The 23,536-nt window shown below is 42.6% G+C and overlaps 1 protein-coding gene across 1 annotated transcript; it reads left to right on the top strand.

Moving 5' to 3' along the window:
* The first annotated feature begins 2,496 nt into the window (after window positions 1-2,496).
* Window positions 2,497-22,970, top strand: SLC10A2 (solute carrier family 10 member 2). Its single transcript, XM_058743175.1, has 6 exons — window positions 2,497-3,063; window positions 10,286-10,404; window positions 14,475-14,563; window positions 15,485-15,660; window positions 17,661-17,818; window positions 20,860-22,970. Exons 1-6 carry the CDS (start codon window positions 2,654-2,656, stop codon window positions 20,985-20,987), a joined length of 1,080 nt encoding a protein of 359 aa, XP_058599158.1. The 5' UTR covers window positions 2,497-2,653; the 3' UTR covers window positions 20,988-22,970.
* The last annotated feature ends 566 nt before the right edge of the window (window positions 22,971-23,536 follow it).

Here is a 23,536-nt window from a genome sequence, read left to right on the forward strand (position 1 = left end):
GCCCCAGCCTCCTGACAGTGACACTCAGGTGTTCATCTGTTCCCTGATCTTGCATTGTAATTAAAAAGAATGATTTTTGCATATTTAGGTATTTTCCATTTATCCAGACTGATGCCTGAATTTGAATGCAGCTGAAGTTAAGGGTACTAATTAATTGTGAATCCCTCCAATACTTGAATATGAGGCCTCTCGAGCCTAATGTGCAAATTTATGTAAAAACAATGTGAAAATTAGAAATGCATTGGCACATTTTTTTTAACCAGAACTGTAGCGTTCTGTCTAGTCAAACAGACTGCTCATTTGCAAGTTGTCTATATGCAAAGCATTCTGCCCCTGGGAGCCTCAAATCTCCTTAGCAAGCCGTCTGAAATTTGAGAACAGCTTTGTTCTGAACCTGCTTTCTACTCTCTTCACTTTGTCTCCTCTGCTTCCAGCAGAAAGGCTAAGTAGGGAGTTCACCAGGCGACCCAGCAGCAAGCCCAAAACAGGAAGCCCATCCTGGGAAAAATCCCAGCCACCCTGGAGTTTCCCCTCACAGACCAGACCTGGTGAAGTGAAGAGGCTGTTGGGGGGTAGGTCCTAGGCTAGCTTTTTCACTCTCCAGGGCTGTTGGAGGTGAAAACAGGACAGCTGCTTTGGAAGCTGATCTCCAGTCCCATGGACGTGCCCAACCCAGCCCAACCCAGGCACTGGGGGGCAGAGCCCGAGCTGGCAAGTGCCGATCTGCGGCAGCAGGGGGAGTGTTCGGCTCCTGCCCTCGGCTGCCAGGCACCTGAGCCAAGAAGTGGGTCAGAGGTCAGTGCCAGGAGATGCTTGCAGGGCAAGGGCCAAGTCATTCCACACACAGGAGTGAGAGGGGAGCCCTTGTGGGGATTCCCTAGCTAATCATTTAGCTGTGGGAGCAGGAAGGGTAGTGAGAGAGTCGGGACGATTTCCCGGGAACTGGCATGCAGCCAGGCAGAGCTAATGGGAGCCCACCCATGCCAGCAAGGGCGGCTGTGAAGCATGACAGCTAGAGAGGAGCACTCCGGGGACAGAAGCTGCACCATAAGGAGTGTGAATCATGGTCACCCCTTAAGGACACTCTTCGACATTTTCCCAGCAGCTCAATTCCAGATTAAAGGGACAGTGCCCCTAGGCCCCCAGCAGCTGGGACATCTGACACAAACGGATCCCTTTGCCGGGTGCTCACAGCTCATGTGTACTCAAGCTATGCGAAAGGTAATTCCCCGTATAGAGTCGCTCTCTAAACGCTGTTCTCAGTTGTGACCGGTAAGCTCAGTTTCCACCACCTTGGGTGCCATGGTAGTCACCCTGACATTGGTATTCTGTGGCCTTGATGCTCACAGTGTGGCCTCTGGATCGGCATCATCGCCATCAAAGCCAAGCTTGTCAGAAATGCAGACATCCTGAGGCCCACCCCAGACTTCCGGAATCGGAATCTGTGCTGTAACAAGACCCCTTGAGGGTTCATGTGCACACTGAGTTTTGACAAGTTCTGTTCTAAGGTACTGCTAATTTTCACCAAGCCAGACTGAGTTTCAGGATGTCGAGGTATCGGCTGGGTAGCTTTGAATAAAGCACTTCATTTCCTTGACCCTCAAGTCTTCATCCGTAAAATGGGGATGCTCATCTTCCTTAATTTAACATGATTAAATTAGACAACACATACATCTTGACGCAGTCATTGGATTGTAAACTTCTGAGAATAGGAACAATCCCTCTCTCCCTCCTTTATCTTCCTTACACACCAAATACAGTGTTCTGTCTGCAATGAGGTTGACTATTTGACATTCATAAAAATCAGCCTCCCTTGGAACCTCTATCCACCAGCCTGTTACATTGACCTAATCCTCTGAGGCTTATTCCTCTAAATAATTGTATTGTCTCTACCAAAAAAAAAAAAAAAAAAAAGTGCTTTGTTACCATGGCAACACACACATAATCGCTTCTGTAATTGAGGGTGGCTCTACTCATCAGCTCCCTTCCCACCAGACCACATAAAGAACATTCTACCCTCCTGCATGTTACTGTCCCATAGGTTTGCATCAAGACCCTACACATTTCTGAAACTTACATGTACTTTAGGAAAACTATAGACCAATACAAGCAGACCAGTTGATTCAGTAGGAAGGCTCTTGGAGGGAGGAAATTCAAGGTCTAGGACCCAGTTCAGAGCCTGACACTATTTTGCAATTTAACTCGGCACAGGACATGACTTTTTCAGGACCCAATCTCCCTTATATGAGTGAACAATGTGCTTTCCTATGGCTTACACCCTCCAACATTCTTTCATTTTTCTTAGTCGTTTTTAAGTGTCACTTAACTGAAATTTCACAAACCTCCTCAGCATTAAACATTAACACGGCTCTTTTTATATGGTACGGTTCATTATCATGCCAATAAATGATTAATTATAATCCTCTAGCCGGACCAACAATTTGGCAGGACTTTTATGATTCATAATTTGTGCTGTGTTGTAATGTTACCTCTGGAAACTGACATACTAGCATTTATTGTTTTTTATTGCTTCTCTGAGGTGGCTTTTGAAAGAGACTCAAGTGACACATGTTTGAGAAGGGTTTAAAAGTTGGACATTGCTGGATGAGGCATTATTCGTCTGGTGAGGAGCGGAAGATTGGTACTTCTGTGGATGCGTGTGACCATTTGGGCACCAAATCCAGCAATGAATAATTCAACAGGCTGTTCGGCCAGTGCCACAGTTTGCAATGGGTCGTCCTGTGTGCTGACTGAGAGCAATTTCAATAACATCCTCAGCGTGGTCCTGAGCACTGTCTTGACCATCCTCTTGGCCATGGTGATGTTCTCCATGGGATGCAATGTGGAAATCAAGAAATTCCTAGGACACGTAAAGCGGCCGTGGGGCATATGCGTTGGCTTCCTCTGTCAGTTTGGAATCATGCCCCTCACGGGATTCATCCTGTCAGTGGCCTTTGACATCCTTCCTGTCCAAGCTGTAGTGGTACTCATCATGGGATGTTGTCCCGGAGGAACCGCCTCCAATATCTTGGCCTACTGGGTCGATGGCGACATGGACTTGAGGTAAGCTATCTAAGCCTCTCCTACTGTAATCACATTGAATTAATCTTGTCACGAGCCCACATCACTATGATGTCCATCTGACCAGCCTGATCTAGGGTACAGCTGAGGAACTAAACAGAAGACAATAAGTGCATTCCCTCAACTTCCTGTACAGCTGCTTAGCTATTGGAATTTGGGGATTATACTTTATATTTGTGGTTTCTAATCCAACTCAGTGAACAGGGAGCTGGATAGTTGCCATTTATCTTTGGGGAAATACTCAGTGTTTCAAAAAAGAAGTTTTGTCCAAGCCACGAGCGCACCTGAGAAAGTTTGCCCTGTTGGTATCAGCAAAAACAAAACAAGAAACAAACCGACCTTTCTTTGTGGTGACGAGGAGCTCTGAGTGGAATCACGCGATCCAATTGCTCGTTACACATTAGAATCTATTCTAAGACAATATCAATAGTTGGTCAACTCACCAAATACAGCCAGTTCTTTGAACAAGTTTTTTCTTGGTATAAAGCCTCAGGAGGAATTTGTACATTCACTTCGCTTCTACTGGCATTAAAAGAAAAAAAAAAAACCTGCAGCAGCTTTTTTTAAATTATGCTTACCTTACTATAAAATAAACAGAAAATGGCTTCTCTGCTTCCCACAGAGTAATCTAAATTGCAATGTTTGCCCAATTCATCCTGTGCCAGTCTGAACTAGCACCGGAAAAAAAAAAAAAAACTAATAGAAATAAGACGAAGCATTAACGTGATGAGACCGAGAATTTTAATGCCTTACGTTGAATAGAAAAACGTCTTTTTCCTTACCTGACAATTCCTCATTTCCTGGGAAAGGTATGCATTTCTGCAAAGCAGCCAGGTGGTAATGTAACGCATGCTTATTAAATACTATACAGTAGGCAGTCGGCTCTGTTAATCACCAGCTACTATGCTCAGAAAAGAGAAGCTTAAGGCGTAGAAATGTAACCACTGGAAAATGTAAAGCTGTATTCCGCGTTGACACAGTGCCTACTGAGCACTGTGTCATCTCAGCTGGGGTTGGTCCCCCCGAAGCTTCAGAAAAGCCATACAACCTATATGGCTTCACTTCACATACTTTTCACTTAAGGAAATACCATCTCTCCTTGCAAGAGATTTTTCCCCCTAAGGAAGTCTTGTAAAGAACAAAGGATGGCGAGCGCTGTTCAGGTTTAGTTAATCTGTGAACCACCACAGAGCCATAAGGCCCTTCTAGGCCTCAACTTGGGCTGATCTGGACATAAGCACACAGAGGTGACAATTCACCCACTAAGCCAAGGGGAGTGACCCAAATTGAATATGGGACTTTGAATTCCACCAAACAGCTTTTACAGAGTATTTGTAACTTTTCAATAAAATGGAAGAGTCTTCTACCTCAAGAGAATGCCCCACGTGTAATCCGTTTGTAAAACAGAAAAGTATGCACGAGGCTGGGTTATTTGGCTGTTGGAACAGATTTCTTCCTGCGGGCAAAAACTGTAGGGACCTAATCTAAGCTCCAACTGACACTTTTCTGTGGTGTCAAGGAAATCGTATTTGTCTTGAAACAGATGATTATGTAATCCTGTCTACCTCATATAACAATTCCTGTAAAAAAAATTAAAATATTTAGGAGAAAGATCCAAAGTAAAATTTGAAACATTGGTGGAAAACAGCCAGCTTAATCAGTGTATGTGAATCCTTCAGCAAGTCAGAATAATCCCTAAATGGGACATATGGCAGTGAAATTGTTCGTTTTCATTCTAGAAAGTGTGTTCTCCACGGATGCCCCTTGTCTTGTGAGTAACACCAACAGCTCTCCAGTCCAGCAGTCACCTTGCTAGCCATGCCCCCCTATCCAGACCTCAAACAAAACCCAGGAAAAGATTCAATCCTGCTTAATGTCATAAATGTTCCTTGCGCAGGACCTTCTTAATCTCCTAATCCTAGAGCTCTGTTGCGCTATTTCTCAGATATAAGAAGTGGGGTGGAGGTAGGGACACCTGGGTGGCTCAGTTGGTTGGGCGTCCGACTTTGGCTCAGGTCATGATCTCACCGTTTGTGAGTTTGAGCCCGGCATCAGGCTCTATGCTGACAGCTTGGAGCCTGGAGCCTGCTTCGGATTCTGTGTCTCCCTCTCTCTCTGCCCCTCCCCTGCTCATATTCTGTCTCTCTCTCTCTCTCTCTCAAAAAATAAATAAACATTAAAAAAAAAAAAAGAAGTGGGGTGGGGAGCAAGGTGCTAGTGGGGTGGTTCTGTGTCCCACAGCATCAAGTGGCCCCAAAAGCCTGACCTCAAGAGAGAGGACCAAAAATGCCCACAAAATGAAGAAGGCAACTCACAAAGTCACAGCAGCCGCTGCGTCCCTTAATCTAGGGACAAACAGCTCTCTAAACACAAATGCCCAGAAGACATTGCAGTATTTTAGCGGAGCAAATAATAGTGTTTATCACAATGGCCCATAATCATTGAAAGCAGTTAAATTATGTTGCTCAGTACGATGATGACATTATGCATTGCATATGTTAAAGGAAGAACTGGTCAAATATTCCTTTAAAGTAAGTTAAGAGAGTATCACCTCAGCTTTTGGGAACCAGTTTTCCAACATTTTCTATTCTTCTGGAGTCAGTTCTGTGCTTTAAGAACTTTACCTTTGGCGTGCCTGGGTGGCTCAGTCGGTTAAGCATCTGACTTGGGCTCAGGTCCTGATCTCGCAGTTTTGTGAGTTCAAGCCACATGTGGGGCTCCACGCTGACAGTGCAGAGTCTGCTTGGAATTCTCTCTTACTCCCTCTCTCTCTACCCCTTCTCCACTTGTGCATGCTCTCTCTCTGCCTCTAAATAAATAAACAAACAAACAAACTTAAAAAAAAATTAAGAACTTTACGTTCTCCATTTCCACTGGAACCGTAGCAATCGCAGCCAAGATATGATTGTTTCACAACAGGTATCTGCATTGCTTAACAGTTGCTAGAACAGATACCACACCATGAAAGCAAAACAACTCCATCTACAGTGACTTTCCTGGGTGTGCTTTCTGGGAGAAGAAACCAAATCAACCCCCCCCCAGCCCACCCAGCCCCCTCTCCCTCTCCCCTTCACCCCATTGTCCCCCTAACACTGCTGTCTCCCCCTCTCCCACTCATCCCCCCATTCCCCTGCCACCATTTCTTCTGAACCTGGCAAGCCATTGCATTTTGCAATCTCCAGTGAAAAAAAATAGACAACAACAACAACAACAACAACAACAAACTTAACAGACAGTTATCCTTAATGAAATTATAGACCTTGCTCATTGAAATACAGCAAGTGATATTTGAGCTCCTTCTCAGACTGCTCCAGCCTAGAAAAGTGTTGCAGGAATGTGAGTAGCGTACAGGTATTTTCACCTGTTCTAGCTGTGCTGTGGGCATTCTATACACAAAATGTTTCTGGGAGAAATGAAGGTGACATTTTCAGGCGAATCTGCCGGTGGCAGGACCCATAGTCCAGAGGACACAAAGACACCTGCCTCCTTTGAGGCTCTATTCCCAGAGATCCCCCATTTTCGAATCTCCTTTCAGCCACACCATGCAAGGACTTTTCCTTGTCGTTTTCCTTTCTTTGACCTCTTGGAGGGATCCCTGCTTATGTACCTTTCCTCCACTCCCTCCAACTCCATCTGGAGTTGCCATCTACTAGCTACACTCCCTTATACTATTTTCCAGTGTTAATTGTTTCTAGATTTTCCACTCCCCCCATTCTCCCCAACTCCATCTGGAGTTGCCATCTACTAGCTACACTCCCTTATTCTATTTTCCAGTGTTAATCGTTTCTAGATTTTCCTTCCACATCCTTTGTTCTCTGGCTAAGATTGCTACATTTTTCATCTTCCAGGTCAGTTCATTGTTCATTGTTTATTGTTATTTTAGTTGTTCAAGATCCTCCACCCTCTGGCTTATCACAAATTTGAAGCAACCTCTCCCATTTAAATCACATAAATGTCCAGTTTCTCTCTACTCTGAGAACTAACCCAATAGTATTTGACTTTTTCTCTTTTTCCCCTCAAAGTCACCAAGCTTTGTTTCTCTTATGTAGCATTTATTTTTATTTTACTAGCTAGTATTTATTAGCTCACCATTATGAGCCACACACAGTACAAGGATTCCACATACATTGGTGTATTTAACCCTCGAGATAATCCTCTTCAGGTCAGTACTATTATTTTCTGCACTTGACAGATGATAAAATTAAGGCTCATAACCTTAACCCCAGTCACAGAGGCAGTACATATCAGAGACAGATTTGAATCCAGACCTAGCCAGGTATCCTTATCCAGACTCTTAATCTTTGTTCAACATTTTTTCTATCACTTACCATGTCCCCACTTTCTAGCACCACCTACATACACTTCATTTGATCTGTCAAATTTGGTGTTTTACTTCTAATATGGTAACAGTCTTTCCTTTCCTCATCAGTGACTTCACCCAATTCCTCAACATTTAGTGAATTCTCATTTATTGTCTTTATCTCAAAAGAAAAGAAAAGAAAGGAAAACAAATTTCCCTGGTGGCTAATAGAGCTAAAGCCAAAAATTAAAGACAAGAGATTTTTTTTCTTTTGTTACCTTTTTCCTTATTCCAGCATAAACTCATGGTAGTATTTCTATTGTTGACATCTATGCTTCTTATAAAACTTCAGATTTTATTCATAAAAGGATTTTTTTTCTTTTGCTGATCTATTCCCGTACACTGCTCCCTAAAATTATTACCTGTGAATTGTTTTTCATCTCATTTTGAGTGGTTTGATATTGTTCTCATGTTAGTTCAAATGGCATCAACTTCCGGCCACCTGTTCTCTTGCCCCTCTGCAGTGCCTCATGGTCAACGTGGCCCACTAAAGCTAGACCATTCCCTTCTCCAGCTGCTGCCATGTCCTACCTCAGGGCCTCAAGAAACTACTCTTGCCAAACTCAAAACCATAACACAATTTCATAAACTGTCTTAGCAATAATTTAAAATTGAAGCTTTCCCAAGGAAATTTGAAAGAAAAAACAAAGAGAGAAACAGTTGTTCTCAGAGTTTAAAATAAAAAATACTTACCCTTCTCTTTACTATATCATCTAGGTAGAAAACACTGCCCCCTCCGTGCACCCCTCCCATCCCCTCTACTCTGGAAAGCACATTGGACATACTGGAATAAAATGATTTTATTATGGTGATAATTTAATTTTTTTAATGTTTTTATTATTTATTTTTGAGAGAGAGAGAGAGACAGAGTGCAAGCAGGGGAGGAGCAGAGAGAGAGGGAGACACAGAATCTGAAACAGGCTCCAGGCTCTGAGCTGTCAGCACAGAGCCCGACGCGGGGCTCGAACTCACAGGCTATGAGATCATGACCTGAGCCTAAGCAAACTGCTCAACCCACTGAGCCACCCTGGCACCCCATGATGATAATTTTAAATCCATTCTAATTTATTTTTGAAATAAAAGATAAAAGAGAGAATGTCAAATGAAGGGAGAGAGTTTACAAACTCCAATATTTTAATTATAAGCAAGACCATTTCTGAAAATTATTATTCTGGTTTAGGATGCTGCCTTAGCATCCTTTTTTTGTATCTAAATTAAGTGAATGTGTCCCATAACAGATGGAACTTCTTAGAAATGTTTTACACACATCTCCAGCACTTGTTGGTGTTATACTATTTTAGCTCCACGAAGACAAGTACTTTTATCCTAAATTCTTTAAACACATTTTAAGTGAGGTCATTCCCAGTTTAAAAAAAAAATGGTTATTAGCCAAGTTAAGCCCCCGTTAAGCGTTGCCACCACCCTTTATTTTTTTCCAAGACTGTGCTTAGTTGGATGCATTAAAATGAAATTCCTCACCCCCAGCTGTTTTCCTTAGCACTATGTAGTGTGGTTTTGGTGTTTGTGGAGCACAGCAGAGGGCAGGGTCACAGGTGATGTAAATAATTCTGCGTTTTCCTTCAAGTCCACATATAATACCTTTAAGAAATTACTACTCTGATAGTCTCAATGCTACAGCTTTTGGAGAAAGTTCTTTCAGAAAAATGTCTCATTTCTGGATCCTGTATTTTGTTGGAACACAACACATGTGCACACACACACACACACACACACACGCTATGGCTGGAGAGCTAATACAGTAGTTGACTTTTAATGAGAGTCTTGCATTATTCTAAGTACTGGACTCACTGGGTCATTAGTCCTCACGGCCTATGAGGTGGCAATAGTTATAATCTTCATTTCACAGATAAGGAAGCTGGCCAAGAAAAGTCAAGCAAATTACCCAAAGAACATAGTACTTATGCAGTAAGTGGCTACGCCTGCTTCCAACCCCGGCAGTGTCTGGCTTTAGTGTCTAGCTCAGACATTTAACAGCTCGGTTCCCCAGGAAGAGAATGTGCCTCTGTGCACATGGCCCCTTGAGGGGAACCAGGAAGACCCGCCACCCAAACACCTGTCTTCCATCCATTGTCACATTGCAGAAGATAGCCCCATTCCATGTAAACTCCTCCAGGTCCAAAGCCAAAATCTGCTCACCCAGCCAGTCCGCTCACTAAAACACAGATGCTCTCAGGAGTAATAGTATCAAACCCTGGTCCTTCTGAACACACACTGGGTAAATTTCTCAGCGGAAATAGAATCCAGGCCCACCACCCCTCCACCCCCGCTTGCATATTTTCTTTAGTTCTTCAAGTTAGCTTCCTCTTTCTTTTTAAGCTACAGGCATTAGGGCAGTAATCTGTCTGCCTTAAAAAAGACACTGAGGCTCCCTCCCTTGGACATGTGCTCTCCTCCGAGGGACCTGGGAGTCCCATCCCATCTCAACACGGACAGACACAGCAAAGCCCCTAAAGTTTCGGCTGGTATAGATGTGTTTGCTTTTCTCTGATTGGAGGTCCAAAGCGTGGTGTGTCCAAGAACCCTGTACCTCTTCTAATAATGAATTTAAACAGTCATTAACTGTCTGCTCTGATCCTCGAGAACCAGTGGAGAGGGAGGAACGGCCCAAGACAGAGTAGAAAAACAACAAATCCAGATCTCCGCATTTTCCCCAAAGCTGGGACCTGTACAAAGATGGGCGCATGCACACATCTGTCCATCAGCCTAGAGGATGCTGCTGGTTGAGTCTTCCGCAGGATTTTCCTAATCACGAATTGCAAGATGAAACTAAGTCTCCCCCTAGAAAACCCAGGCGGACGTATCAACCTGCCCATTTCCTTCCAGCATCAGTATGACCACATGCTCCACGCTGCTTGCCCTGGGAATGATGCCGCTGTGCCTCTTTATCTATACCAAAATGTGGGTCGACTCTGGGACCATCATAATTCCCTTTGATAACATAGGTAAGTCATTCCTCTGCAAGCTTTCTGAATATTACCCTCCTGTTCTCTGTTAACCTCGGGCCAGGCCCAGACCCAGCTAGTGTCTACCTCTCGAACCAGTGGCCGTCTTTACCCAATCAGGATTTCGTTACAGGTCATGCCTGCGACTGAATGAGGGTTGGCAGAATCCAAACCCCAAACTTTGACCCCAAGGGAGAACCTGGTTTTCCTCACTTCAGGTACCAGAGGGAGGGCTGACTCAAGGCACAGCCATCTGGACCTGAGGAAGCCAAAATTGCTGATGCGCAAGAGGCTATGTCCTTCCCGTAACGCTCAGTACCATAGTTCACAGGAACATGAGTTTACTCCCAGACACGCAGATAGAAGAAATATAACGTAAATATATATACACACATTCCACTAATGATTTAAAATTAGGACACCTAGTGAGCAATCGTGGGTGTGGTGCTGGGAAACTACCCAACGAAACGTAATATAGGTAACATTCGACTGTGAGCCACATCTTGACTCAGAAGTTCGTTGCCTGGTACAGTCTGTACGTGGTGCCCCAGGAGTCAAATCTACCAGTCATGACTCTGTTTCCACTCATTTTGCTCCGAGATGTTCACCCCCACCCCAAAGGGGCTTTTTTTTTTCCAGTTTCCGGTTCAACAGATAGTGGTGAGAAATTAAGTCGTTTGTGTAACACGGGGTCAAGGGTAAGACAAGACAGCTCCTGGCTTTCTCAAACCAGGCATTTCCCACACAGTTGTAGTCATAAAAGATGAGATATAGGTGAGATAGTTCTCTTGCAAACAGGTTGTAGGGTGACTCCACAGAATCCCCTGCTACGCCTCATGCTCCTTAACTCTCAGTCTGCTCCCTTGGAAAGCACCTTCCTTCAGGTTCAACAATGTAGACTTCCTGCATTGCAGGCCTCTCAAAGAACCTGTCTCTTGAGTGAGGACTTTTAATTCTATTATTACTTATTGTTTAACAAAATAATTTAAGCTTCAAAATATTCTCGTCGAGGGGCGCCTGAGTGGCTCAGTCAGTTAAGTGTCTGACTTCAGCTCAGGTCATGATCTCGTGGTTCATGAGTTCAAGCCCCAAGTCAGGCTCTGTGCTGTCAGCTCAGTCTAGAGCCTGCTTCGGATTCTGTGTCACCCTCTGTCTGCCGCCTCCCCCTCTTGCACTCTGTCTCTCACTCTGTTTCTAAAATAAACATTAAAAGAAAATTCTCTTCGTGATATTCATTCCCTTCTGGAAAATACTTCATGGCTATATTGAATAATTCTAACTGTAGTGTGAATGACTTATAACACGTCCTTTAAAAAAAAAAAAATATTTGTTTGTTTATTTATTTATTTTGAGACAGAGAGAGAGCAGCAAGCAGAGGAGGGCAGAGAGAGGGAGAGAGAATCCAAAGCAGGCCCCACAACACCAGTGAACAGTGTGACAAGGAGTTCAATCTCACAAACCCCAGAGATCATGAGCTGAGCTGAAATCAAGAGTTGGATACTTAAATGACTGAGCCACCCAGGTGCCCAGCACTTCCTTTAATGTGAATACATTTTGAAAGGAACAGAAAATGAGACAGAGTAATTAGCACCTCCGTGGAGATAACGGTCATCAGGAAAGAGGTCAGGGCAAAAAGAAAAGAGAAAAGGGCAAGATTTTTAAAACTGTTAAATGAGTTAGCAAAAACAAAGATACTGACTCTGCTTATTCACCATTTTACCCAGGCCTGTTTTCCAACCTAACCTTCTTGCTATTGGTTTTTCTAGTCCGTTAAGACAACAACCCAATCACTTCACAAGTTGTGCTCGTTACTTTTTAGACAAGGAAACTAAGGCCCAGGGTAAAGGTTTAATTTGCCCCAAATGAGCGCTGAGCTGGAAATGCCCCCTGGTCTTCACATTCTCTCTGTGGTCAGCGCTGCCCAGCCCAAGTTCCACACAATGCCCACCCCACTGTGCAGGTGCAGCACCATAGCTGAGCCCTTCCCATAGGGGGTTGGGGTGGAAGAGGGCGTCTCCCCAGCCTGTGCCACTGAGAACACGGAGACCAGCGGCTGTGGGGTGCTGTCCCTGCTCCCCTCTGCTGTCTGTTTAAAAGTGCCCAACGCTAAGAACCGTATACCTGCTTCATCACCTAATTCCCACGGCAGCTGCGTGAGCTACTTATAATTCTACCCGCTTCACAAAGGGGGACACCAGGGCACAGAGAGGCTGTACAGTTTGCAGCCTTCCCACAGTTGGTCAGGTTCGGACCCCAGTCCCTCTGGCTCCAGTCCATGACTGTCCTCCTCTTGCTTTTATCCGTCTTTCTTTCCTCCCAGACCTGCTCTGGGAACTCAAAACAAAAAGGCCACATTACAGTTCCAGTGGCCCAACTGCTTTCCCATCGAACTGGACGGGCGTTAGACACGTGCTATACGGGCACACTAGGAAGGGGGAGAAGGAGAGAGAAACTTTACCCCACGGGGAGTCAAGAATCACACCAACCCACCTTTCTGGGTGGGAACCACACACTGAATTTGAGGAAGGGCAAAGAGTGTCTTTAATGGCCAACTTCTGGTTCCAGAAAAACTGTCTCTGGCCTCACCCAGTTGGCAGAGGAAACACAATTTGGGCAGGTGGTCCGTACATTCATCCCGTAGCCTTGGGCCTCCCCAGAGAGGTAAAGACTCTCAGCAGGAGGGGCCCCAGCCTGGTGAAGCAGCAGGGGAAGGGAGCCCCTTTCACAGAAGGGACACATTAAAAATATACTATACCCTAACCACACTGGCATCCCAAGCACAGTATCTGCACCTGGATGTAAGCTACCAGAATACAATCAATTCGGATCAAGACGGTTTCAACTGGAGGCCTACAAACTTGCCACAATTTAGGGAATAGTCTGGACACCCCAGGGAAGAAGTCTCCTCCCAAAGCAGCAGGATGTAAGGATACCCAAAGGAGGTTTTTCTGGAAGCTCTTACCAGTATGACCATCAACCACTCTTTTCCATATCCTGTGTTCCACCATTTTCTCCTACCATCTTTTTTTTTTTCCTGTTTTAGGTTTTCCCAGCCATTACTTAATCCCTTTGAGTAATTTCTGGGACAAAGTAACTGCTGACCTTTATACTGCAAGGAGGACCAGAAGGCTACAAAGAAATTATGTTTTCATCACTGTTGTGTTCATTTTAAATTCATGTTTGCAGCCCTGGGATCTAGAATCCATTTTCCGGTCCTCATAGAATCTCCTCCAATGCAGAGCAACAACCACCCTCGAAACTTCATGATTCGATTGCACTTTCCCCTCCTGCTTTAAAAGGATATTTGACAAAGAAACAGACCATGAGAAGTTGAGGTTGTTGGCACACAATTATGTAAAAGCAGTGATTGGACAAAAAATAGTTAAATAACATGGGGTAACAAACCATCATGCGATGGGAACAGCAGTAAATTTAACACAGGGAAATTGAAGCATGGCTCTTTTATCTGGCTGGGTGAGCACGTTCCTGCAAAGAATTATAATTGCTTGAGAGGTCGCCAAATATATGATCTCACAGAAAATTTAAAGCATGCTTTTTTCAACCTCCTCTCTCACCTCTCTGCTGTAGATTTGAAGACCCGAACTCAGTCTTAACCAGAAGTCATCAGCCCACAGAATGCCTGGAGAATTCTGAACTTTTTGTTTGGTTTCCACTGCCGTGATGTAACAGGCAGACATAAAATACCCATGTACACCCCAAGAACATAAAGACACACACAAAGTTTAGAAAGGTATTTTTCCCAGGATACCAAGATCCAGAGACCAAAGAAGCCAAGATTTTGACAAACTGAAAGTGAAAGATTGGCAGTGTAAAGAACCCTAAGAGGGATTTGTACCATCCATGTTAGCAATGCTTCACCAGGAAGATTAAATCTTCTGCCGGGGTGGATCAAGGAGGGTTTTATTACTGTTTTGCTTGAGTCTGTTTTGTGGATTCAAGAAGGGGGACTGATATACTACCTAAGCCTTTTGCAGGCTGCTTACTGTTTTGTCTTCCTTTTTCCTGGGCTACATATTTTGTTGATCAAACTGCTCTCCTGTCATTTTCAGGTACGTCTTTGGTCGCTCTTGTTGTTCCTGTTTCCATTGGAATATTTGTTAACCACAAATGGCCCCACAAAGCCAAGATCATTCTTAAGGTAAGTGCCCCATGCCATAGGTTGCAAATGCTCCACAGTGTGAGTTTCAATAATTGATCTTTCCAGCGACAAAACCGGGTTTTTTCAGTATATCATAAACCTCCATCTAGCGAGACTTCAAGTTGTTAGACATTGCAGTGCGCTCTTCCAGAGTGCCCTTCCTGGTCCCACCTACAGGGCAGGATTCTATCCAACTCAAATGCCACCTCCTGCTTTTACTCTACCCTCTACTCCCAGGGCACCTTGCTCTGATCTCTGTTCTGTGGGTTTGTACTATAAAATGTATCTAGACAGCTGTTCTCAAAAATAGATGAGATGCTTCTTATCTCTGAATCCATATGGCCAGTTCAGCATCTGGCAATTGGTAGATATTAGTACCCATTAGTAATTAGTAACCACTCATTAGTAACCATTCATTCCCCATCAGGAACTATATTCTAGCTAGTTGGTATGGATATGGATAAAGTGGTATAGATATAGACACAGATGATATAAATACAGAAATAAATGCAGATAAAGATAGATATAGATGGAGACATATATATATCCTACTGATTGGAAGACAAAATAAGCTAGTTGGTGTTCTTTATTTTTCTGGACAAAAAAAAAAGTTATAATCTCCAAATTTTCTTGCTGTGAAAATAAGAAAACAGTAACAACAGTGGCTTTTGTTTATATATGATTTTTTAACTTTTGGAGAGTTTTATATCCCTTTTCTCATTATCATCATCACAAAAGGCGTCTTGGGCAAGACTTTATCCTCAAGTACACATGAGGAAAGCAAGACTAAGAGACGTTGTAAGACTTACCAAAGGAAGGAGAGCAGGAAGATTTCAATCCGGAAGCCAGGTCTTCCAGTTCTTCCTGAGTGGGTTTTGTTCTCGATCACAGCTGTCAGGTCTGCTTGTGTCTTCCTTCCAGATCGGGTCCATCACAGGTGCAATCCTTATCGTGCTCATAGCTGTCGTTGGAGGAATTCTATACCAGAGCGCCTGGATCATCGCTCCCAAACTGTGGATCATAGGGATGTTATTTCCTTTGGCTGGTTACTCCCTAGGGTTTTTACTGGCTAGAATAGCCGGTCAGTCCTGGCACAGGTATGATGTTTTGATCAATCAGACTGGGAATCTGCTTCTGTAATGGCTGTTGTATTCATTTGCTAGGGCTGCTATAGAGAAGTACCCCAGCCAGAGTGGCTTAAACAGAAATTTAAGGTCTTACGGTTTTGAGGTTAAAAGTCCAAGAAGCAACGTGTCAGCAAGATGCTTCCTTTGGAGGGATGTGAGGGGGAATCTGTCCCAGGCCTCTCTCCTTGGCTTGAAGATGGCTGTCTTCACACTGTCTTCCTTCTAGAAGTGCCTCTGTGCCCAAACTTCCCCTTCCTATAAGGACACCAGTCATATTGGATTAGGGCTCACCCTAATCATGTTATCTTAGCCAAGTATATCTGCAGTGACCCAATTTCCAACTCAGGTCACATTCTGAGGTCCTGGGGGTCAAGACTGCAGCATATGCATTTGGGAAGACACAATTCAACCATAACAGCTATAAATACTGATAAGAAATTCAAAATCTTTCACCTGTAATAACATTCACCCAATCATTCTAAATAGACTCAGGTCCCCCAGAAATAAAATACTGACCGACTCTTTTGCTCAGATTCTTGGGGACCATTCCCCACACAATGCAGACTGAGTCCTTCCATTGTCTCACGTCCTTATTCTCCAGACAGAATAACTTCAACAAAAGCACTTAGGGTGGCCTGGTGACAAGGGGCCCTCCATCCAGCAACAGGAGGAGCTCATCACCCCAAGGTGCAAACATCAGAGCTGGGTTTAGCATGGACGAGTCTAGCACCAAGTAAAAACTTTTCCTCCCCTGCCAGACCATCTGAGCCAATAGGCAGAAAGAAAAGCAGGTGTCGCAGCTGCAGCATGCCAGACATTGAGAAAGAGACGAGCAGGGCTGGGCAGTGGGGGGTGTTACACGTCGTCAGGCTGATCTGGGCTTGCACTCTGACCCACCGCCAACTGACCTTGGGAACCCCAGGGCAGGCACTCACTCTTCCTCTGACTTTTCTCATCTGGAGAACGGAGCAGTACCACCTTCCTGGCAGACTTTTATCCAGCTTTCATCAGAAAAACAAAGCCAATTTAACAATGAAGCAACTATAACACTCTATCTTGAGTGTCTTCTCAGCCCCTGCTCTGTGCTCTGCACTGGTACCAAGGGCATAATTGGAAAGAATGAAAGGAACCCCCTTTGAATTCATGGAACACTAATATAAATGATCCTGCTCTTTTCATATGTATGTTTTTATTTACATATATATCTGCTTTAAGTGAATATATATTAAGCAATATTACACTGTACGTTAACTAACTAAAATTTAAATTAAAAAATATGTTCACCTAAAAAATAAATAAAAGATAAATGTATATATTTATTCAACATGTAATTTTATTTGTACTGAATAAATATATTATTTGTTAATAAATATTATTATATAACATAATATAAATAAATATTATCTTTATATATAAGGTTATGTACATACATATACACATATATACATATATATGATGTGTACATACATATTATATATATATATATCATACACACATACACATATAGATATATTCCACTGCTCAATGGGCAAAATAAGCTAGTCAGTGTTCTGTGTTTCTCTGGACAAAATGATGTCAAAAACTCTAAATTTTCTTTAATGTGAAAAGGAGAAAACAGCAACAGCGGTTTTTGTTTGCATATGTTTTTTTAACTTTTGTGATGTTTTATATCACTTTTCTCATGATCATAACAATCATAAAAGGTGACTAAGCCAAGATTGTATCTATGTATATAGAGAGAGAATATTTGTGCATACTGTATATAATCATATATATTAAGAAATTATCTATCCATGTAGTATAAGTAAAAGAATATGTTGAATAAATATATACGTTAAAAGCAGATAGCGAGCTACATACACATACACATATAAGCACTTGTTCTCATTGTATCTGCTTTCAGTGCCATGCAATAACAAAGCACAAAATAATGACCATAAGAGCATAAATCCTCTCAACGCGTCTTGCAGGTGCCGAACAGTTGCTTTGGAAACGGGGATGCAGAACACTCAGCTGTGCTCCACTATCGTGCAGCTCTCCTTCACCCAGGAGGAGCTCAACGTCGTGTTCACTTTCCCGCTCATCTACAGCATTTTCCAGCTCGCCTTTGCGGGAATCTTCCTAGGCAGTAAGGAATAATGCTGATCACATGGCCCCGGTGATACTCCCCTTTGAGAGACCCTCAAGTGGATAATGTGGCATTGTGTTCGATCACCTTTTTCTTTTTTCTTTTTTTTTTTTTTTTTTTTTTTTTGGCGGTGAATCGTAGAAGTTAAATTAAGTTCCTTTTCGTGGGTGGAGAAATAAAGGGGTGGGAAAAGTCATCTCTACTGTTACCACGAATTCCCAACAGCTAATGAAAAGGTGGCAATTTTATCAGAAGATTTTCGTAAAGATTATTGTTAAGTGAAAAGTAAGAGAGGTTCATTCATCTCCACGAACTTTTCTTTTTCTCCAGTAATTAGGGAGGCATATTAACCTGTTAGGACCATTTTATTGTGTGTCTTTCTATATGCTTCTAAGAACCCCGAACTGGCTGTTTTTTCCAAATCATCATCTTCATATGCTTTGTAAATATAGGATATTTTTCACAAAAGTGGTATTCAAGAGATATTTATCAGGCTAAGTTATATTAGAAGACAGATACAGGAGCATGTGCACATGTACATGTATTATATAACATCCATATAATTAGAAGAGTTAAGGCAAACATGTTCTTTATTTTAGGGACTAGGGATAGCTAATCTGATTTTTTAGAAGTTTATTTATTTATTTGTTTTTTTATTTATTTATTTTGAGAGAGAGATATACAGACAGAGAGAGAACGAGCTGGGGAGGGACAGATTGAGAGGGGACAGAGGATCTGAAGCGGGATCTGTGCTGACAACACAAAGACTGATGTGGGGCTCAAACACAAACTGTGAGATCATGACCTGAACTGAAGTCAGACGCTCAACTGACTGAGCCACCCAGGTGCCCCTAATCTGATGTTTAATTTTACTCTGCTGTCGCATACACTTCTGATCCTTGGCCCCTGCCACCTGCTGGCCTTCACCTAGGTGAAGCTTTCCTTACATTTTGTTCTCCAAGGATTCATGATGTCTAGCCTCTATTTTTAAATTTTATCTTCTCTTTAAAACGAGACTGATATTTTATGCTTCGTAGCAATTTAAGGGAGGTTATATAGTGAAGGTGAATGACAGAAATAATGGGAATGTTATGTTATAGACTGCCTGGCTGTCCAGTGTTGTTTGGGTTTGGTTTAATTTTTCACTTGGCTCTCAAGTTCTCAAGCTCTCATATTCAACTTGCCTATGGGTACTAATCGTTCTCTGTATTACTGTCTTGAGTGTTATCCTCAAAGCAGAGTTTTCCTTCTAGTATAAAAGACTCCCTGGATCCATTTGAAACTTTCCACTGATTTATCACTGACACAGGAGACAGGAGTCCATGGCCTAATTACTCTGTTGTCTTGTATGATAAAGACATATAGCCAATTTGGGTACCTTGAGGTTTTTCCACATAATTAGCTAGTGATGTCTACTAGAAATCCAGAGAAAGCAGACTGGCTGATGGAACAATTAAGTGAATTTACTAGTTGAATAACTAACTCAAAAGGGATTAGTAGATAAGTGGAAGGAATGATGGGAAGGCAGGTGCTGGTATTGGTCTTATACTTTCCCACATTTTTATAAGTAAGAATAAAGACGAGGAAGCCATATTTGTTGATACATACAATGCCTGGAAACATATTTTGGTGAAAGAATTTTTTGGAACTAAGAAAGTAAGGAAAGAAGGGAATGAGGGAGGAAGAGAAGGAGAAAGAAAGGAAGGACAGAAAGAAGGAAAGAGGAAGGAAGGAAGGAAGGAAGGAAGGAAGGAAGGAAAGGAAAGGAAAGGAAAGGAAAGGAAAGGAAAGGAAAGGAAAGGAAAGGAAAGGAAAGGAAAGGAAAGGAAAGGAAAGGAAAGGAAAGGGAAGGGAAGGGAAGGGAAGGGAAGGGAAGGGAAGGGAAGGGAAGGGAAGGGAAGGGAAAAAGAAAGAAGAAAGAAGAAAGAGTATAAATAATTTGGTTAAATAGAATTAGTGGTGTACGTGTGTTGAAGGGGTCCTGGCTGAAAATAGTTTGTAATAAAACTGTTGGGCTATTTTAATTAACCAAAAGCTCAATTCAATAGATTCAATAGCTCAGTGCCTTCAAAATTAATGTATTATAGAAGTGCAGGGACCAACAAGGAGACTTGGATCTTGACATACTAAGACCTTTGAAGCACTCCTGAGCACTGACTATTCTCCCAGGGCCATACTAGGTACCTTACTATTTTATTTCACTTAATGTTCACAACTGCATTATGAGATAGACATTATTATGTACCGATTTTAAGTGTGAAGTTCCAATGATATAATACTTTTTCTGCCTCTGTTGACTTTGTAACCAATGAGAAGGAGAAGAAAAAAAAATCATATATTTAGATAACAAAACAGCACTCATTCAGATAAAACTTAATTAGAAAATATGGCTTGAAAACCAACGGGGCCTATGAAGACCACCCCTCTCCCCTGCCCCATACATGGGCCCATAGCGCTTGTCTACACACATACACTGCTCTGCTCCCCTTGCCGGGCAGTGTGCCCAGGTGAGCTGGCCTCAAAACTATGCTGATAGATGCACTGCCACCAGAGACCAGCAGCTTCCCAGAAGACAGGAAGGCTGATCCCAGCTCAGCCAAGTCTCCCGCTTCGGGGGAAGAAAGGAGTCAAGTCAGGGAGAGACAGAGTGTGATTCCAGCACAAGTCCTCCCACACAGAGCACTAGACCTAGGTGTTGGACCCTGCACCGTAGCATGGACCCTATTTACTGAGGACTGTAATAACTAGGAGGTGGTGGGCACAGAATACATGCCTGCTGTCATTCTTGACGAGCACCCACCGCAGGGCTGATGCCTGCAGAAGCCATGTGAGCAAGTGCTCCCCAGGGCTGTGCTCCAGGTCTTCCAGAAGTACCATGACTGGCTGTGCAACCTAAGAATGGCTTCTGCTCTCTCTAAGCAGCCCTCAGCCTACAGGAAGTGCAAGCTGATATCTGAGCCATAGATTATGATCACTGCCCAAAGAAAGTTTGCAGCTAATTGATACGAACCTTGATTAACCTCCTGTGTATTGCCTTCTAGTTTATGTGGCATACAAGAAATGTCATGGAAAGAACGACATGGAATTTCCAGAGAGCAAAGACATCGAAACAGTCTCTGGGTCATCGTTCTCAAAGGTGAACGGAGGATTTCAGCCAGATAACAAGTAGATACCAAGTGGACGAAAAAGAATTCTAAAGTACACGTTCTGCGATAACAGTATCTGTTTGTTTTTGTTGGGATACTTGGCAGGAAAGGGTTAAGGTGAAAATTTAAATTCCAATTGAATCCATATATTGGTTTTGGTACCAAGTGACTGGTGGCCCAAATCCTTAATGTGACAAATATTTATATGTATATATGTACTGTCTTTGAAATATGCCCGAGAAATGTCCTCAGACCACAGACTATACCTGACACTGGTAACACTGAGAACCTCATAACTCCTAAACCGGATTCTTACTCAGAATCTCAAAACGCAGAGATGAGCACCTGACTTTATGTATCTTAAGATAGATGCAACGAATTATTATTATTATAAAGTGATCAAGATTTTCTTCAGTATTTATGATTGTAAGAAGATTGAAATGAACATCTTCCACTGACATGTTAATTATTATTTTGAAAATGTTGCAACCTATTTATTTATATAACTTTATCATGTAACATGGACAAGTAGCTGACTTCCTGCATTTAAAAAAAAAATTAGCCTTCTCCAGTGACAGTCCAAGGGCAAAAATAAGAGAAAAGAGTTACTAAACAGAAATCAATCGTCAAATTAGGAGTCCATAATGCATCAGCGATGTTATACATTGGTTGCTCTGCCTCAGGAGTCCAACAATGCCACTAGATTTCTTTTTTTTAGGAAAAACAATTCTTTCCAATGGCTTGAATTTGGCAAAGAGCTCTTCAAGCCCTGGAGAGGGGCTTCCTCAAGGTCTGCCTGCAGGGGGCAGGTCGACGTTGGCTAGCGTGACAGCTATGGAGCAGGCAGGTTGCAGAAGCATTGGGAAAAAACACCACTACTCCAGTCGGTGATTTTAGTTCAATGGGAGATCATGGCGAACGCAAGGAAAAGCACAAATAATAAAGACCCACTTGAAATGCAGGACATGAGTCAGTTAGATGTGCACAAGTGAGTATCGATAAAAAGAAACATGAATGTTTGAGGAAGAAGACAACATGCCCAGGGCCCAGAAGTAGGAAGGGCGCTGCCAGATGGGTTCTCTGGATGCTGTAAGTAAGTGTCACAAGAGGAAGCAGGGAGGATTTGGTCAATGTCACCAGGGGTTTAATGTCAAGGGGGAAATAACTGGCCGCGTGTTGGGTCTGATTTAATTTCTTTTCCTTCATTCTGCGGCAACATGGGGGCACATTCTTAATTCAGTTCATGGTGGTTTTGTTCCATTTTCCATTTGGAAATTCTCCCTGCCTCATAGATTTCCTTTCAAATGTTTTGGCTCCAAACGGCCTTTGGCATTTGGGTGAAGCGAGTTCAGATCCCGCTGGTGTTCTTCAGCATCACAAGAACATGAACGTCAACACTTAGCTTCCGATAGGGCGTGAGGGAGTCTGCTTTGAACACCGTAACATGTATGCCTTTTTAGATGAGGTTCACATTTACGACTGGATAAAGTTCCTATATTTTTTTTCATCATTAGATTTATTAAAAGGGACTACAGCTTTTTATTAGAGGCCAGTAGGGGAGTGGTGGTATAGATTTTCTATCAAGGAGTGTCAAAGAATATGCTTCTGATGGCGCAGAAGGAAAACTTTGAGTCTGTCTGTTCAGTGCCTCCTACGCTTTCCTCATCAAACAGAAAACAGGCAGGTGTGCTAAGGCCACTGTGAATTCATATCAGCATTTCAGCATGGCCAGACAAGGGTCCAGAAGCCAGCAGCTGCAGCAGGCAGGATTTTCCTCCCTGCAGATCCAAATATGTGAGACAAAACTTGGCTTTCTTACATGGTGTGGTATTGTGTGAGTTGTGCTAGAGGGAAGAAAAATAGCTGAGCTTTGTAAAATGACAGCTCTCTATTTTTAAATGAGCTTGAAAAGCCTATTAAATTATGTATTTTATTGCCTCTGTGAGTATCATATTAAATGAATATTTTATTTTAAAGGCTTGAATAAATGCAAATAATTTTTGTAATGTTTGGTCTAGTTGAGTCCTTGTGACAAGTGTCAAAATTTCCTCACTGTTCAGTTGGAGAGATCTAAATAAGGTGGAGTTTCTCTACTATGAAATTGTTCTCTGAAAAGTCCCTGAAAGAAACTCTTAATTGAATCCTCCAGTAATTAGGTCTCCCACTGATATAGACTGAGGTTTGTCCCCAAGCAAATAATACAGGGGGAAACATTAATCAAAGACTTAAAAACAGTGTGACAATTATAGCTGTTTTAAAATAATAATAAAAGTATGACACGTACTTATAAATAAAACCACCATCACTTTTTAGGAAAAATATAGAGTAATATATATATTCTCTATGAATATATATGTACATTCATATATATTTGGAGAGACATGGAGAGACTCCAGTGATGGCTTTAGTGCACTAAAATCTTTCACCAACAGGATTGAAGAAATTCCATACATGAGCCTCATCTGACGCCTCAAAGACATCACCCTGTTGTCCCTCCAGGAACCCTTATTACTCTCCTCCAGCAGGAAACAATTTATCTTTCTTGGAACTTTTGACAGCCCATTGCTTGTCA

This window comes from Neofelis nebulosa, chromosome 1, assembly GCF_028018385.1.
Source record: "Neofelis nebulosa isolate mNeoNeb1 chromosome 1, mNeoNeb1.pri, whole genome shotgun sequence".
In the NCBI taxonomy this organism is placed as follows: domain Eukaryota; kingdom Metazoa; phylum Chordata; class Mammalia; order Carnivora; family Felidae; genus Neofelis; species Neofelis nebulosa.